At 30.7% G+C, this 19,586-nt stretch overlaps 1 protein-coding gene across 1 annotated transcript; it reads left to right on the top strand.

Annotated features, from left to right (window-relative positions):
* The first annotated feature begins 404 nt into the window (after positions 1-404).
* Positions 405-5,025, top strand: LOC143242404 (U4/U6.U5 tri-snRNP-associated protein 1-like). The gene is given in 6 exon segments (XM_076485767.1): positions 405-495; positions 1,920-2,004; positions 3,609-3,699; positions 4,301-4,337; positions 4,340-4,525; positions 4,894-5,025. Coding segments are annotated over 6 exon segments (621 nt in total). The 5' UTR covers position 405.
* The last annotated feature ends 14,561 nt before the right edge of the window (positions 5,026-19,586 follow it).

Below are 19,586 nucleotides of genomic sequence, written 5' to 3'. Positions count from 1 at the left end.
ACAAACAGACTTTAAGTTGTAACGTCTTTTCATAATTAAATTTTATTCTTTTGTTTCCATCCTCACCATGATAAGTTGTAATTCACTTGAAGCATGTGCAGCTCACATTATGCTATTGAATTACATACATTATTTATGTGTTACTCACATGTGTGCCTCATGAAACATTTTTTGTTATAATATTATTTATTTTACCTAATCTGATCTTAACTAACCTAAAATATCTCTATTCATACTAGTTAGTTAATGTTTAACAATAATTTACTTACCCACTCTTCTTTGTTTTGGCTATCAGTTGGAATTATACCTGAACTTACATATACTAATGGTAATAGTGCACTAAATAATTTTAATGTAACTGAATGATGTGTGTCTTCCTCATCTCACAGGACTTGAGCGGAATTGATGGAGGAACAGCAACTTAAAGAATTAGAAGCTCAAAACCGAGGAGCTTGGAATGAAGTTGATATTGATGACAAACCTGTGGAGATTAATGTGAGTAAACATATGTTTAATAAAGATGTCTTGAACTTCATGTGATATCAGTCCTTTCCAAATGTCTTACTTAGGTTGTAATACATGTGTAATCACTGTATTCATTTCAACACAAATGTTTTAAATATATTTGCACCCAAATCCTTTCTTGCATTTTAGCTCAGGTTTAGGTTTGTATGATGTATCTTTTATTTTTATTGCACCAAAGATTGTACTATAATTACTATGAAATTTTCTAGACTCTGTAAAATTATATAAGCCATTAAAGTGTGTGTTGATGATGTAATTGTGTTATAGTATGGCCTTTCATTCTTTTCCATGTATTCTTGATTTCAGCTACTTCATTGTCACTCATAATTGTGTTTCATATTTATTAATGTAACAGCTTACATCAAATGTTTAAAATAATTTAGCATTTTTAATATCTCTTATCCTTGTCCATCTGCTAATATAAGTACAAAGTATTTAGTTTTGTTTATAAAAGTTGCTTTTGTATTCTTTTTGGAAATTACATACAGTTTCACCCCTCCCTTTCCCCTAGTGTCTAAAATCATGCTCAGATGAATTCCACATGACTAGTTTCATGTTAAAAGTGCATTTTTTTGTAAAGCAGAAAGGAACTGTTGAACTAACTACTGTAGTAAAATAAAAAAGCACTGGAACCAATAAAATTCATTGTGTATAACCAGTACAAAACAATGAAATAGATTATTGAAAGATGTGTGACATTATAACTAAACATTTAGTAATCTTTGGTCTGGGTAAGGAAGAATAGAAGAGCTTTATGGTAAACAGATTGCCTAAAAGAAAATAATTCAAAGATTTAAAATGTTTCATTTGTGACGTTATTAGCTTTTGAAACTTGAAAGTTGCAAAACGAACTGTGTAGTCTGTTCAATTTTACAGTTTTGGTACCATCAACCTAGATAATTAATAGTTATCAAACTATCTGAATTAAAAATAAGTTACAATCATGTTTACAGGCCACTTATTTGTAGCTTTGATTTGAATGTTCACAAGATTTATTCACACTAGAAAATTCAAGTAATTTTAGGCGTAACTTCAATTAGTTCTCGTTTGCTACTTCCAAATTAGGGATGACTATTGCGTATAGCCATTGGGTAAATTTTCATGAAATAAACAAAACAAATACCCCACCGTCATTAATAATTATGACTGGGGAGAGTGAAAATGCTAACATTTCAATTATATCTTCAGGTGACCGGAGGAGAGAAACCAGATGAAGCTTGGGATAACATGATGATGGTATTTGCCCTTGTAAAATGCACTAGATACTGTGTTCAAAGGTTTTAATTAAAGGTTGTACCTTACATCTGAACAGATAATAACATGATGCTTAACATATTATAAATTACAACTGTTGTTGAAACATTTGACAAACTGTGAATTGTTTTTCTACCTAGAACCAGGAAAGTATTCCAATCTTAGAAGAAGAACCAGATGTTAGCACTGGAATGGCTGCAGCCCTTCAGTTAGCAATGAAGAAAGGTATTGTATTATACTGTGTACATGTTGACATATCACAATGAAGAAAGGTAATGTATTATACTGTGTACATGTTAACATATCACAATGAAGAAAGGTAATGTATTATACTGTGTACATGTTGACATATCACAATGAAGAAAGGTATTGTATTATACTGTGTACATGTTGACATATCACAATGAAGAAAGGTAATAATTATACTGTGTACATGTTGACATATCACAATGAAGAAAGGTAATGTATTATACTGTGTACATGTTAATATATCACAATGAAGAAAGGTAATGTATTGTTCTGTAATGCGTGTTAACATCACAATGAAGAAAGGTAATGTATTATATTGTGTACATGTTGACATATCACAATGAAGAAAGGTAATGTATTATTCTGAATGTTCTCGTCTGTGTAAATGTTAGCGATCACAATGAAGAAAGGTAATGTATTATTCTGAATGTTCTCGTCTGTGTAAATGTTAGCGTATCACAATGAAGAAAGGTATTGTATTATACTGTGTACATGTTGACATATCACAATGAAAAAAAGGTAATGTATTGTCCTGTGTACAAGTTGACATATCACAATGAAGAAAGGTAATATAATATTCTGTGTGCGTGTTAACATATCACAATGAAGAAAGGTAATGTATTGTTCTGTGTAATGCGTGTTAACATCACAATGAAGAAAGGTGATGTAATATTCTGTGTATATGTTGGCGTATCACAATGAAGAAAGGTAATGTATTATTCTGAATGTTCTCGTCTGTGTAAATATTAGCATTATCACAATGAAGAAAGGTAATGTATTATTCTGAATGTTCTCGTCTGTGTAAATGTTAGCGTATCACAATGAAGAAAGGTAATGTATTATTCTGAATGTTCTCGCTGTGTAAATGTTAACGATATCACAATGAAGAAAGGTAATGTATTGTTCTGAATGTTCTCGTCTGTGTAAATGTTAACGTATCACAATGAAGAAAGGTAATGTATTATTCTGAATGTTCTCGTCTGTGTAAATGTTAACGTATCACAATGAAGAAAGGTAATGTATTGTTCTGAATGTTCTCGTCTGTGTAAATGTTAGCGATCACAATGAAGAAAGGTAATGTATTATTCTGAATATTCTCGTCTGTGTAAATGTTAACGTATCAATCTTTCTTAAAGAATCACCTATTGTGAAATTGTTTTTAATAATGTGCTGTCAGTTAAACATCTGTTCTCAACATTCCTTGATATTAAATATTTATACAACTTAATGTATTCTTTTTAAAACCACGTTAGATTTGAGCTCTGAATAGAATAATTCAGTTTTAACTTTCTGATTGGAAAAAGCTGTTTTTATATTAAATAACTGTATATTTTTGCACTGACTCTGTTTATTTCTAAATATTAAAATTTCTTTGTCATATAAATATCAATGTTTCAGTGATACAGATATCTTAATATCAAGGTTAACAGTGATAAAGATATGCTTTTGTTAATTTTCAGCTTAGTTACATTGTCCTGTACCAATTTATTTAATTCTAATGTGTGTATAAAACACAATACTTGCAGTTACTGAAAACACTTTTGTATTGATTTAGTAAAGTCATTATCTCACTGTAATAGGATACTTGGAAAATGAGGTAAAGAAACCAGTTAGTGCCCAAAGACATAGTGATCTTCAAGCTCAGAGCTATACCATTGAAGAAAAGTTTTAGTAAGTATTTCAGCCTATTAATGTTTCACCTCCTTACCTTCCTCAAAAAAAAAATCTTTTTAGAGAAAATGTATATTCACAATTACGAGACTGTTGCTAAGTAACGTGTGTCCATCAGAGACTGAAAAACTGAAAATTGGTCTGGTAATAATTGCAGGAAAACTTGTAGGTTTATAAATTGATTAACCAATTGAATATTCCGTTTGTTTCCCTCTAATACCAGTTATTTTAATGTGAAGTGTAGTCTAGTTTACAGAATGAAATGCCTTTTCTCTTGTAGAAAACTTGGGTTGGGTGGTTACAGTTATGACAAAATCTATGAATGGATTAGAGATAGTGTTTTGAAAGTACCAATTCAAAGCTTTAAAATCGTGCTTAATTTGTATGCTGGCAGTTATCTCTGTTCTTTTTTGCCTAATCCTTTTATTAAACACAGAAATGTGAACTGTTCAGATAGATTTATGAAAAACTGGGTTGTGGCGTATAATTTTAATTTTAACATTTTTTCTATTTGTTATAATAATTTTATTACTTCTGGCTAATCTTTGACATAAAGCGACATTAAAGCTCAGTTGGTTATCATAACTCGCACTTCTTTCAGTGACGACGACAAAGCGTCTCGTAGAGATCGATCACGTGAGGTCCACTGTCAGACTTCAAAGATAAAGAAGGGTACAAACCTGATGTGAAGCTGGAGTACATAGGCGACAGCGGTAGACTGCTTGATGCTAAAGAAGCTTTTCGCTACCTCAGCCACAAGTTTCACGGCAAGGGTCCAGGGAAAAATAAAGTGGATAAACGTGCAAAAAAATTGGAACAGGAAGCAGTAGGTTCCACTTTTGTGATAATGTATCCGTTTCTTATTTCATGATGTGTCTGATTTGTGCTGTTGCTCTTGAAATATTTTAAGGGTAAAATGTGAGGTTAAATTGATCCAAATTGTACTTATTCAAAAGCAAGAAGGTGAGGTACTTTAAAACTGTTTCTTTACTCTATAATAAAGTAAAATAATTCTTGAAAGCGTATTTCAAATGATCTGTTTCTTATTTGACTTAATTTCTTTTACCAGCAGTCTAGAAATTTAAATAGCTGTGATTATAAACTTTCTAACTAGGTGCCCAGTAAAATATTCAGCTTCTATTTGATATGTGTATTTAACCAGTCTGAATATATCTGGTTTGTTTTATTATCTAGAAACTGCGACAGATGAGTTCCACTGACACTCCTCTGAACACTGTAAACTTGATGCAGGAAAAGCAGAAAGAGCTTCAATCTCCATATCTGATCCTGAGTGGTGGAAACAAAGCTCTATCACTAACACAGTGAGTACATTACAGATGCTGTTTCTTACCACCACTCAACATCTTTTGTCATTGAAAAGAGTTTACATCATTCACGGCAAAAGATAGTTACTGAATATTGTTGGTTAATGTGTTGTTACTTCTGCCATCAGAAGTGATGGAGGTTATGTTTTCACTTCTGTGTGTGTGTATTTTTTAGCAGGAATCTTAAGAACAGCTGAACGGATTTTGTCACCTTGACATAAATAAAAGTATTTCTTTACTATGAGGTATGATTTTTTACACTATTAGTGCTCTATAGCTCAGTCAAAAATAATCAGATTGTGATGAAACTTGGTGGATATGTGTAGAGTGGTGCTGCTCATTGTTCTGCCAAAACAAAACTGTGTCTGTTGATAACAATGAAGATATGGACACACTTTGTAGATTTTAAAAAACCAGTTATGATCAGTGCTGCATGTTGGAGGTGAGCACTCTACAGAATTCCCCTTAAGTTATGATATGTGTTTATGTACCAGTATTGAAATATGTTTAAGTTTTTATATAAATTAACACTCCTACGAAAAGTGGGGCCTACTAGGCCCCAGAGTGACTTGAAAGGTTATTAATATTAGGCTAATAATTTTGTATTTAAATGAAATTGCCATTTAAATCCATTAATGAATGGATTAACGAGATTCCCACTGTCCCTATCTACTATCTAGCGAAACCACAGCCAGGGGAACGGGCTTGGAGAAATCAGGACTAGAAACGTCTTTTCGTAGGAGTGTTAAAAAACCAGTTTTTAAAGTGTAATTGTGAACCTGTTGTTCGTTTGATAGTGAACTAACTCTATGTTATTAAGTGAGTAGACAAATGTACAGTTGTTGGTATAACCACCACTTGCAATCTTCTTTGTAGCTGATACGTGAAACTTTTCTATTTACGTGTAGCTACCGGTTCATGTTGTGTTGGTGTCTAAAATGTATTGTGCAAAATTTTACAATTTTGGAATGATTGGTCTTACATCAGTTGTTTACTCATAACTTTTGATTTTTGAATGAATTTGTTTGAGTCTGAATCTTCATGTAACTAACTTGTTAATAACATGATAAGACTGTTGAATGAACTTGTTGGTAACATGATAAGACTGTTGAATGAACTTGTTGGTAACATGATGCTGAACCTAAAATCTTTGTTGAGTGAGCTTATTTATATGACAGGAATAAATCTGAAACTTTGTTATTGTTCAACACAACACTGACAGTAAATATTTTTACAATAATTTCTTTTGTTCTTCCAGGACTACAATAATTAAACCCAAGTGATTTGTCTTTGTACGGTGGAAAGTGGACACCACATCCAGTGATACAGTTTGATGACAGAAGACTAAAAGTGGACACCACATCCAATGATACAGTTTGATGACAGAAGACTAAAAGCTACTTGCATTTCTGAATTAAGTTGCTTACTTACAGATCAGTGATTTTTTAACAGCAGAGGAAAAATAATTTTGAAGTTTCAAGTTCTTTTGCTGTGCTATAAAAATTCTGAAATAACCACTTAGTTTTGTTGTAGGATAAACCAGTTGTCACCACTACCATTTTTTGGTTGTTTTCCTGCCGATGGGATACAACTGTGTAAAACAGTAATCACAGAATTATTTTACTTACTGAAATGACAATTCTTTCATACTATCAAAGTCGTATTGTAATTGTGAAAAGAATGGTTTAGACACACACACCTTACTGACAAATTTTCTACTTTTATGGATTTGACTTCATAAAGGTATTAGATGCTAAGCCTAAATTTTTCACTGTGTTTATGATATTTCAAAAATAGTTCATTTGGAATTAGTGTTTTAATTAATGGATTTCAAATAAAAGTAAATTCAGCTCTCTGTGTAGTGTACATACGAAATATGTTTTATGTCCTCTGGTGGTATTTGCCTGAACAGCATGGCTAACAAAATAAACTGTTGTTTTTCCTAATAACATTAGAAATGAAGTTTCCCATGTGAAGGTTAATGTGTAAATACCTTTGTGATTCATTTGATGTGGAATTAAAACTTTTTTTTATTTAAAACTCAGTAACCAATCTGTTATTCAACTGATTCCTTATTTCACAATTTTAAAACCTCAAGTTTCAGAATAAAAATATTTTCTGTAATATTTTTCACACACGATGTATTTTTGGTTTTTATTTCTCATAATGTTATTAATCTCTTTAGTTTTATTGTTTTCAGATACTTAAAACAAATGTTATGTACAAAGTGATTATTGTAGTGTCTTGTTCTATCATAACAAATTGGGAGTTGAGTTGATAAAGAACATGTTAATATTAAATAAATATTAAAACAAATTGGCTTGAGAGTTCACAACCTTAAAACGATTACATCTTTGAAACTGATGTGGAATGTTATAGGAAGTTCTTAGGTGCAAAACCACAATCATAACTTTGATATACTGTATTGTTAAGAGATTTCAAAAACTGGTTTTTACAAATTAAAAAAACAAAAAATATAACTCACTGATAAGTATATTTATAATATTTTAGCCATAGTTTTCTTGTCAACAGATGTATTTAACAGTTTCTAATGATTGTATTTGTTTTAAAGTATGCACCTGAATGAACAAAAATGGTTCATTAAGTGAGTAAATGAACAAAGTCTCGAACATGTGAGATTTGACAAAAAACAGTAGCTAGTTTGTGTGATTATATGCATGCGGGTTCTGGTCAAGTTTGTTTTTCAAAATATTTTTAGCTTGCTATTAATAAATTCTTTCGACTAGATAAACTACAGTAAGTTAATAATTAGGGTTTCATTTAATTATTTATTTTATGGTTTTTTTGGTTTATAATTTTTTTTAAAGTCCATTTCAAATTAATGATTTATCTTGATTGTTGTGTCAGTGTTAAGTTCCATTTTGGGGATCCAAGGTTCAAGACATGATATACCAGTGAATGTGCTACATATTTTATGCTGTAGAAGCATCTTAACTGTACTGTTATTCAGTTAAGAGTGGCTGCACAACAAGTCACAGCTGAGTGGTTTTTGTAACCCTCATGTACCCACACCTGGTACACACCTCTGAAGGTGGCTTAACATGATAAGGTGTTTAGTTTGAAGTGACCATGTGGTATTGAACAATGGTGCTCGACTTAGAAACATATTTTAACACAAAATTAATTAATTAATTGAGCCTATCTATATATTGCCCTTTATATTCTTATTTTGATGTCAAGTGGTGAATAATTAATTTACGTTGTAACTTGAGATAAAAATGCTACCTTCTCCCAGTATTCACCCCAAAAATCTTTATATTGTGTAGAGATAACATAGTCTTTCACAAAGGAAAATTGAAAGTTCTGCTAACCTCGTGAGTAATTATTATTCCAATTGTTAAGCCACCAGAAGCTGATGGATGGGTGTCAACCTCAGACACTAGAAAGAAGTGTCCATAAGATAACAACATGGTTCCACTTTGTGGAACCACAAGGCATGTTGCTAGGCTGTCATGACAGACAGAAGTTGTCATAATGCAGCAGAAATTATCTAGAGAGCACACTTCTGTTAGCACCAAGTGGCAACTGGTGGCATAATGAACACAGGAACCACCAGAGGGTAACTGTGTCATCAACTCTATAGCAACAATAGAATTTTAAACTTAATAAAATTGTGAGTGTAATTTTGCTTTACAAGTAAAACAATCTGTTCTTTTGATCTTATCAAACTTGTAGGTTTCTCTTGCATACGTTTTGCAAAAGCTCACAGTCTTTGTATAGACTGTTGTAAGATGTCTTAACACGTGATGAACATCTGTATTTAATATCATGTAAAACTCTTACAATTTGATACTGATTTAGTCTAACAATAAAAGAATTGTTAACTAAATAGTTATACATGCTGACAATTACTTTATAGTTTTCACTTGCACAATTTTTCAAAGGCTGACGATTCCTCTTTGGATGGACAGTGTTATTCTTATAAGGTTTTACTCATAATAGTGTTACTGTAAGTGGCAAGACAAGGTCTCTGACACTAAGGTCCTAAGTCTCTGGCATGCTTAGCATTCACACCGAGCTAAGGAAGATAAGTACAGCCATGTTATCAGAATGCCAGAGAGTTGTCTCTCAGACACATCTTCTTTGGTGAACTACAAACTAGAGCATACTGGTGGGACAAGGTTGGGCTAAAGGATTGTAACATCAATCCTATTTACCTGGGAGACTCTTGCCCGAAACGACCCAGCCTGGAGGAGTGCCGTCACAAAGGAGCAGCTCAAAACGAGTTTGTAGCATGTAAAACAACAGACAGCAACCATCAGTCCTCCTGCTGTTATGTCTTCTACTGTACTAGCTATTTTCAATCCAGGATCAGAGTAATGAGTCACCTCTGAACACAAAATTAATGGATGATGATGAAGATGGTCCTCCTCAATTGTAAAGGATGAACAGCATAATAAGTAAACGAACCTACTAGAGACAATAATAGCATAGTTCGTAGTATCATCAGTTAATCAATAATATTTTATCTTATTTTCTAACAGACATTTTTACAAATCCTGAAAAGGGCAGATTTCTGTGATTACATCTCTAGATATTGTGCAGTAATTTAACATACAAACTGACTGATTCAGTAGTTTAGCTTTATGGGTTAAATGTACTGTTCATCTACCCATATAATTATGTTTTATTCATTTCTATTGTGTACAACAGTTCTTAGCAAAATATTTCACACAAGTGACTTCGTACATCAGACATATATTTTACAATGTCGTATGGTCGTACTGGGCATTATATGTTTTACAGATGTGAACAGTATTGCTATATATACATACTTTGATTGGCCATACCATCTGCTGTGAACTACAGTTTCTGTTCAAGGCTCATCAGCACAGCCTAGGGCAGCAAACCAAAGAAATGCTATTAGGCCTAATGAAGAAATGTTTTACTTCATCATTCAGTAAGCTCAATTTATTTAGCTATGTGAATAATGTTAGAACTTTCTATCCAGTTCTTTATTCGATGTTTCACAGTGGGCCAACTGTTTAATGATTGTATATGGTAAAAATGTCTTTTTCACCAGAGGTGAAACTGAAGAGATAATATGTGACGTAGAGGCCTAATGCATTCTTTGATTGACAGTACTCTGTTATGGACGTTACAAATACTGTTACTAGACTTCTAACAGATCGCACACACATTTAATATTGTCTCAAGTTCTGTTTACGGATTGAATTGTGTCTCGTCTTATGTTTTCATTCATATTACATTACGTAAGTATAGTATTACTACCGTAGGACTACAAATACAAGTTATTCTGATATTTGTCATTCATACATTTAGCTATAATACGCGTGTTAATACACATGGAAAAGACCGATTTTTCTCTTCAAACATTGCTTTTGTGACCTTGGAGCGTATAACTAAAACATGATGGGAGACTATTTGGGGCTTGATACGTGAAAGTGATTTACATTACAGTCGCAAATCTCGAAAGACTGCTTATAAACATTTTTGTTCATTTTGTATAACTTTAGTATAAATACATGTAAATCTTGATTCGTATGTTGTCTTATTCAGACCTTATGTAAATGAAAATGTGCAAATTTGTCCGTTTTTACATAAAAAATAGGTTAATTTATAAATTTCATTATCCAGGTCACAAAAGCAAAGTTTAAAAGGAATAATGATCATTTTCTGTACTTTTACAACATAAACAACTAAGAAATAACACATACTATCCAGGAACAAAATTTGTGTTACATAGTGTTGTGTTATATAGTGTTATTATATGCCAATCTATATAGGTAATATTCTTACAATTGTTCTTCTGTTATATGTTTACTATTAAACGATTTTAGGTACATGATTACTATTTCAAAACGGCTACTTCCTTACCTGAATTTTGAAACTGTTAAAGTAACGTAAATTATCTTTTCGCTTAAAAATTATAGAAAATCGTCAGTTACTGGTTAGTGTTCTGTGATTCTTATATAAAAGGTTTTATACAAAAGTTCAAAATATAGTATTTTCGAGAATACTGACTTCATATACTCCTGGTATATTCTTGTTTTGGCATGCTATTAGTCAAATATAACTAATGACCATAAACGAAGAATAAGGGACATGTTTCAAAGTGAATCAGTTTCATAAATTATACACAATACAACATGCACCTGAAACCTCGAGCTAATTGACTGTCCCCTTCATGTTGAGGCCCCCAGTGGCACAGCGGTACGTCTGCGGACTTACAACGTCAGAATCCGTGGTGAGCAGAGCACAGATAGCCTATTGTGTTTCACCTCACCTTAATGTTCTATCTTTAATATGTGTAAATAAAGATTTGTCGAGTATCGCATATGCTAAAACATTTAGTAGCAAACTCAATATACATTAATATGTCGTAAACATCTTAGTTTATGAAATACTAGATTAGCTCTTATGTAACACTTATATATTGTGCTCATATTACTATTACAATTACATTGTATTTTTTCGTTTGCGTAACACATAAAGTGAGAAACGTTTTCATCAGTAGAGGTGGTCTGTACAGTCATGGATTTCATTTTCTCAGGATATGATGATACCCCCAAAACATGTTGATGCTCGGGATGAATGAAAACTAAGCCAAAATTGTCTCTACAGAGATGATTTTACATTTCAAAAGTATTCACCACTAGGTACACACTCATAACCGAAGACTATTGGTTTGTCTGAACATTAATTTTACTTACATATATAATCTAGAACAAAGTAACTTTCCCAAGAAGTGGTACCAAAGAGTAAAATGTTTGTGACTTTGAGAAATTCTCACATTTTTTATTAGTCACAGGCAGAGCGTTAGAATGCATGACAATAAGAATGGGGTAGCGTTATAATGTCGCGGTTAATCCCACTATTCGTTGGTAAAAGAATTGGCGATGGGTGATGATGACTAGTTGCCTTCCATCTAGTCTTGCACTGCTAAATTAGGGACGTCTAGCGCAGATAACCCCCGAGTAGCTTTGTGCGAAATTCAAAACAAACCAATAAGACTGGTGGTATTTTCTTACAAGTCTTTCTTTACTGGACTATTAGTCCGGGTTTCCAATGAGAATAAAAATGACGATCTGGATTGGACACACCATGTGATGCTTGCAACTGTTGGCAAGACCTTGAACCAAGTACCAAAAACGCATTGTGTCAGTTAGAAACGAATCAAAGTCTTTTTAAATCAGTCTATTAAATATTGCATCTTTTATTAAGGTATTTAACTTTAGGCAATCCATCGAGCTATTGTACTGCAGAAAACACTGTTCTTGGTATCACTATCTACCTGAAATAACATTAACTTTAGTGAATGTGTGTTTTCATACATCAAAGTCACATCGGTCTATCTGCTCTGTACACCGAGGGAATCAAACTCTTAATTTTAGCGTTGTAAATCCGAAGACTTACCACCGTCCCAACAGAGGACACCTTAGTAAAACCTTGTAATAACAACAAAGTTTCACCAATAGAAGCACCATCAGCCTTGGTAAAACTACATTAATGAAAACTATAAAATACCGTATTTTACGCCTTGTAAGGGGCTACATCGTGGAAGGCGCACCCTAATTTGGGAAAGACAATTCTAAGAAAAAATATTTTCGCTCACCAATCATCATCTTGATACAGCCTTGATGTTTTAAACCTGCTGAATAAATACAGTCAAATACATTATATTCTTCACAGTATATCAACAATATTAGTTAAATACAATATTTATTGTTATTGGAAATACTTGTGATTGGTAAGTAATGAGATTACGACCTGTATGGGAGGTCGTTTTGAGTAGAGTCAAGAGACCCGAAGTTTACCTCTTGCCTTAACCTAACACTTTTATCTTAGAAGATTTTTCAAGGTATTTTTAAAGAGAAAATCGACTTACAAGGCGTACAATTGAGTAACGTGTGAAATGAATGTTTTGTGAGGGACTATTATACACAATAAACATCATAATTAGTAATGTCGAGAAAACCCACTTGTAGAGAAATATATACGTAAAAAATACGTAAAATATTTTCTCAACCCAAACGAGCCGTTTTTACATATATAATAAACATCATAGTTATATGGGTTACGGAACAGTATATTTCACACGTGTAACCAAACAATTGAAACTATAATGTAATATGTTAAACTTCTGAGTAACATTTAGTATGTTAAACTATTCAGTAATATTTAGTATGTTAAACTTCTGAGTAATATTTAGTATGTTAAACTATTCAGTAATATTTAGTATGTTAAACTATTGAGTAATATTTAGTGTGTTAAACTATTGAGTAATATTTAGTTTGTTAAACTACTGAGTAATATTTAGTTTGTTAAACTATTCAGTAATATTTAGTTTGTTAAACTATTCAGTAATATTTAGTATGTTAAACTATTCAGTAATATTTAGTATGTTAAACTACTGAGTAATATTTAGTATGTTAAACTATTGAGTAATATTTGGCGTGTTAAACTATTGAGTAATATTTAGTATGTTAAACTACTGAGTAATATTTAGTATGTTAAACTATTTAGTAATATTTAGCATGTTAAACTATTGAGTAATATTTAGTATGTTAAACTACTGAGTAATATTTAGTATGTTAAACTATTTAGTAATATTTAGCATGTTAAACTATTGAGTAATATTTAGTATGTTAAACTTCTGAGTAATATTTAGTATGTTAAACTATTCAGTGATATTTAGTGTGTTAAACTATTGAGTAATATTTAGTATGTTAAACTATTGAGTAATATTTAGTGTGTTAAACTATTGAGTGATATTTAGTGTGTTAAACTATTGAGTGATATTTAGTTTGTTAAACTATTGAGTGATATTTAGTGTGTTAAACTATTCAGTAATATTTAGTATGTTAAACTACTGAATAATATTTAGTGTGTTAAACTATTGAGTAATATTTAGCGTGTTAAACTATTGAGTAATATTTAGCGTGTTAAACTATTGAGTAATATTTATTATGTTAAACTATTCAGTAATTTTAGTATGTTAAACTATTCAGTAATATTTAGTATGTTAAACTACTGAGTAATATTTGGTGTGTTAAACTATTGAGTAATATTTAGTATGTTAAACTATTGAGTAATATTTAGTATGTTAAACTATTGAGTAATAGATGTATACTATACACAACAATATGTGGAATGTATACTATACACTACAATACGTAAGATGTATACTGTACACTACAATACGTTAAATGTATACTATACACTACAATACGTTAAATGTATACCAAATTATATAAAATACAATCGCCTGTCTCGTTCTACATTCACAAAACCGAAACGTACGTTATTGACATGTCCGCCTATAGAAACATACACAATACAGCTATATATACAATTGAAAGTATAAATTCAGACAAGCCTGTGTGCAGTTTGACGGAAGTAAGTAACACCATCTGTTTTTGTAAAACACGTAATAAAAATAAATAGAATAATATTAAAAACAGGAATATGTATCATAAACAATGTAGAAGTAAGACAGCTATCTTACAGTAGAAATACAGCCGCAAGTTGTAAGTGTATAAACTTATGATGTGATACAGAAGAGGAATAAAAATACTGAGAATTTAAAACTTTTAAATATCGACATAAAGCACGTGAAGCACGTTAAACTGGATACATCAAACTACTAATACCTAAGTTTACGTCACGCGGTTAGCTCGAATAAAATTGAGTCTAATCAAAATTTGATGTTTTTAAATTTGTATTTATTTTTTTGTCTCACACCTTCAGCTGGTTTGTTTAGTGTTTTTGATTTTTTTTTTACAACTTCATTTAAATTTTAAGCTACCTATATTGTTCCTATGTTGTTTTTTTACAACCTTATTTTAACTTTAAGCTACCTATGTTGTTCCTGTATTGTTTTTTCACAACTTTATTTTAACTTTAAGCTACCTATATTGTTCCTGTATTGTTTTTACAACTTTATTTTAACTTTAAGCTATCTATATTGTTCCTCTATTTTACAACTTTATTTGAACTTTAAACTACCTATATTGTTCCTGTATTTTATAACTTTATTTTAGCTTTAAACTACCTATATTGTTCCTGTATTTTACAACTTTATTTGAACTTTAAGCTACCTATATTGTTCCTGTATTTTACAACTTTATTTGAACTTTAAATACCTATATTGTTCCTGTATTTTACAACTTTATTTGAACTTTAGGCTACCTATATTGTTCCTGTATTTTACAACTTTATTTGAACTTTAAGCTACCTATATTGTTCCTGTATTTTACAACTTTATTTGAACTTTAAGCTACCTATATTGTTCCTGTATTTTACAACTTTATTTTAACTTTAAGCTACCTATATTGTTCCTGTATTTTATAACTTTATTTTAGCTTTAAGCTACCTATATTGTTCCTGTATTTTTTACAACTTTATTTGAACTTTAAATACCTATATAGTTCCTGTATTTTACAACTTTATTTTAACTTTCAAACTACCTATATTGTTTCTGTATTTTATAACTTTATTTTAGCTTTAAGCTACCTATATTGTTCATAATTTTACAACTTTATTTTAACTTTAAGCTACCTATATAGTTCCTGTGTTTTAAACTTTATTTTAACTTTAAGCTACCTATATTGTTCTTGTATTTTACAACTTTATTTTAACTTTTAGGCTACCTATATGGTTCCTGTATTTTACAACTTTATTTTAACTTTAAAGCTACCTATATGGTTCATGTATTTTACAACTTTATTTTAGCTTTAAGCTACCTATATTGTTCCTGTATTTTACAACTTTATTTTAACTTTAAGCTACCTATATGGTTCTGTATTTTACAACTTTATTTTAACTTTTAAAACTACCTATATTGTTCCTGTATTTTACAACTTTATTTTTAACTTTAAGCTACCTATATGGTTCCTGTATTTTACAACTTTATTTTAACTTTAACTACCTATATGGTTCCTGTATTTTACAACTTTATTTTAACTTTAAGCTACCTATATATTCCTGTATTTTACAACTTTATTTTAGCTTTAAGCTACCTATATTGTTCCTGTATTTTACAACTTTATTTTAACTTTAAAGCTACCTATATGGTTCCTGTATTTTACAACTTTATTTTAACTTTAAGCTACCTATATAGGTTCATGTATTTTACAACTTTATTTTAACTTTAAGCTACCTATATAGTTCCTGTATTTTACAACTTTATTTTTAACTTTAAGGCTACCTATATAGTTCCTGTATTTTACAACTTTATTTTAGCTTTAAGCTACCTATATTGTTCCTGTATTTTACAACTTTATTTTAACTTTAAGCTACCTATATAGTTCCTGTATTTTACAACTTTATTTTAACTTTAAACTACCTATATGGTTCCTGTATTTTTTACAACTTTATTTTAACTTTAAGCTACTTATATTGTTCCTGTATTTTACAACTTTATTTGAACTTTAAGCTACCTATATTGTTCCTGTATTTTACAACTTTATTTGAACTTTAAGCTACCTATATTGTTCCTGTATTTTAACTTTAAACTACCTATCTTGTTCCTGTATTTTTATAAACCTCTCTGTTTCCTTTTTAAATTAACCATTTTTAATAATTTTGTTTCTTTAATGTTTTTATGTCCATCATGGAGATAAATCTGTATAATAACAATATTGTTTTATATGAAAACTTTAATGTAACAAAATACATAGTTGGTGTCTGATGATCTCACTGGAAATAATGACAACCTTTGGATTAGCTCCATGCAGACTGGATGACTGTTGCTTCTGACGTCAATGTCACAATATTACCTTTAATAATGGTACTGTATGTGCCCACTATGATGTATATTGATCCACATACCACATGCTATGTATATGCTTTTATATATATATATAGCTGGTATATTTTATCCTGTAGCTTGATGGGGATTTTGTAAATACTGATTGGAAAACATGCATGATTCTTTACATGCATGCACATGTAATGCATATTGACTATATGTACATGTATTTACATGCAGGCTTTATAATTTTTTAGTTTTTTATATATCCGGTGTGATACACAGCCACGTGAATTTAAGTTTTATAGATGCAAATATAAGACAATGTGTTATAATATACTAACACATCTAAACAAATAAACATTTCTGATATTGTATTCTCCCTATCTGTTCCTTCTGTCTGATGATCATAGTGAGGTCGGTTAAGGTTTTACTGGAGCTGACCAGACGTCCTCTAAGAGTGATATTCTGCACATACTTATGTGTTGATTAATATTATAACTGAACTATTTTAATATAATTCCTTTCTTCATTTCTTTTCGAGATACTTCTATGACCCTCTTACACTGTGATAACCCTAAATTCTGGTGCTGTCACTGCTGCATACTTTACCTGAAACACGATATTTTCTAAATAAAATATGTATCTACAAAATTTCTGATTCACCTTCACGTAGAATCGTTATCATATTTTACCATCTTCTGCTTGCAGGACTTCTGTCATTTAATGTATAATTTCTAAGATGGCTATCCTATCTGTGGTATCTACTTCCAATTAGGCAGTATGGGCTATAACTTAAGATAGTCAGTCACCATGATTTAACTGGATACTGAGCTTCATACTATCTTTTTAAGCTATGGTTTAAAATATATGATGTGGGATACTAACTTATATGGCTCATGATGATTTGTTTTAGCCATTGACTATTTGATCATTAATTTGAGATGTAAAATTAAGACTGCAGTTGGAAATTGTCATGGAGATTTGTTTGTGAACATAGTAAAATTAATAGCTTCTGTGTGACTAAATTCTATATATAATACACAGCAATGGACAAAAGTATAACTAGGTTAAGACAAACTCACCACTAAAACCGAGAAAAGTTTTACAAACGAAAAACATGTTTTGAAATAAAGCAAGTATGTCTGAAGAGTCACTTTAAGTAAACTTTTCCATCTTTATCCTATAAACATGTCTAATAAAATTTAATGATGGGTATTTTTACTCTTTCACCTCATACATAACATAGAGATCGGCTCCCTAAAGACAACAGCTGTATAGTGTACAAAACAGTGAGTAACCACATGTTAGTCATCTAATGCTCATCTTTTTATAAAAATACCAAATATTTATAAGAAATCTAACTTCAGTGGGTTACTAAAACACCTTTTTAACTACAATCATAAATTTTTTAGCTTATAAAAATATAAATAACTTTATAAATAACGTACACAATGTGCAATGATACATTCAATAATACTGCCCAGATTTGTTTACCATAAACTAGTGGGTTAATAATAAAAAGAGGCAAGGTAGTTGTTTCAAGACATAACTGAAAACTATAAACATAAAATCAGACAAGTTGAAATCTATATGAGCTCCTACAAGACTTCACATATCAAAACACAATCTGCTTTTGTACAAACACACACAATACTCCAAGGAAGACCACCTGCCTATAGAACCTTTGTAGAGCAATACATTTCATAACATTTGTAAAATATATGCAAAACCACTCTACAAAATAACTTGTGTGAAATATTTTACCAAGAACCATTACAAGCAATGAATAAAATATTATAATTATTTGGGTAGACGAATAACACATTTAATCCATAATGCCAAATACGTAAAACAGTAAGGTTTATGTTAAATTACTACATGATATTTAGAGATGTTACCATGAGAAATCTGTCTTTTCAGGATTTGTAAAATGTCTGTTGAAAACAAGATAAAATACTATTGATTAACTGGTGATACTATGAACTACTGTCTATAGTAGTTTGATTCATTTATAACAGCACTATCATTAGATGATCTTGTAATAACAACACCGCATTAATCCATAGAAGCAATGTCAGCCTTTGGTGAATGTGTAAGTGAAAATAATAAAGTAACTGTCAACGTGTGTGAAATAAAGTATTTTGTCATGAGCTCATTTATTGTTATGTTAAACCAACATGTGATTCATGTAATTAATTATAGTTGTTGAGAAACCATACAATGAACTATTAAACCATATAAACACTGCCGTTAATAACACCGTCTTCCTTTTTATACTCTGACTTAGTCAGAGTTTTTTCACTCTTAATCTGATGTTCAAATGATGTATTTTAGTATAATAAATTAAGTCCACACTTCATCTGATGAATAAAGATGTGCTTTAATCAGCTGAATGAAGTTTACATTTCATATGAAGTTTAAATAATGTATAACCAATTCTACACTTTCTCTGATGAATAAATAATGTATAACCAATTCTACACTTTCTCTGATGAATAAATAACGTATAACCTATTCTGCACTTTCTCTGATGAATAAATAATGTATAACCCATTCTACACTTTCTCTGATGAATAAATAATGTATAACCAATTCTACACTTTCTTTGATGAATAAATAATGTATAACCAAGTCTACACTTTATCAGATGTATAAATGATCTTTAACCTATTCCACACATTATCAGATGTATAAATGATGTATAACCCATTCTACACTTTATCAGACGTATAAATCATGTATAACCCATTCTACACTTTATCAGATGTATAAATCATGTAAAACCCCTTTTACACTTTATCAGATGTATAAATCATGTATAACCA

Source organism: Tachypleus tridentatus, unplaced genomic scaffold, assembly GCF_004210375.1.
Source record: "Tachypleus tridentatus isolate NWPU-2018 unplaced genomic scaffold, ASM421037v1 Hic_cluster_2, whole genome shotgun sequence".
In the NCBI taxonomy this organism is placed as follows: Eukaryota; Metazoa; Arthropoda; class Merostomata; order Xiphosura; family Limulidae; genus Tachypleus; species Tachypleus tridentatus.
Note: the sequence above shows the minus strand (reverse complement) of the source record. Positions and strands in the feature narration are given on the sequence as shown.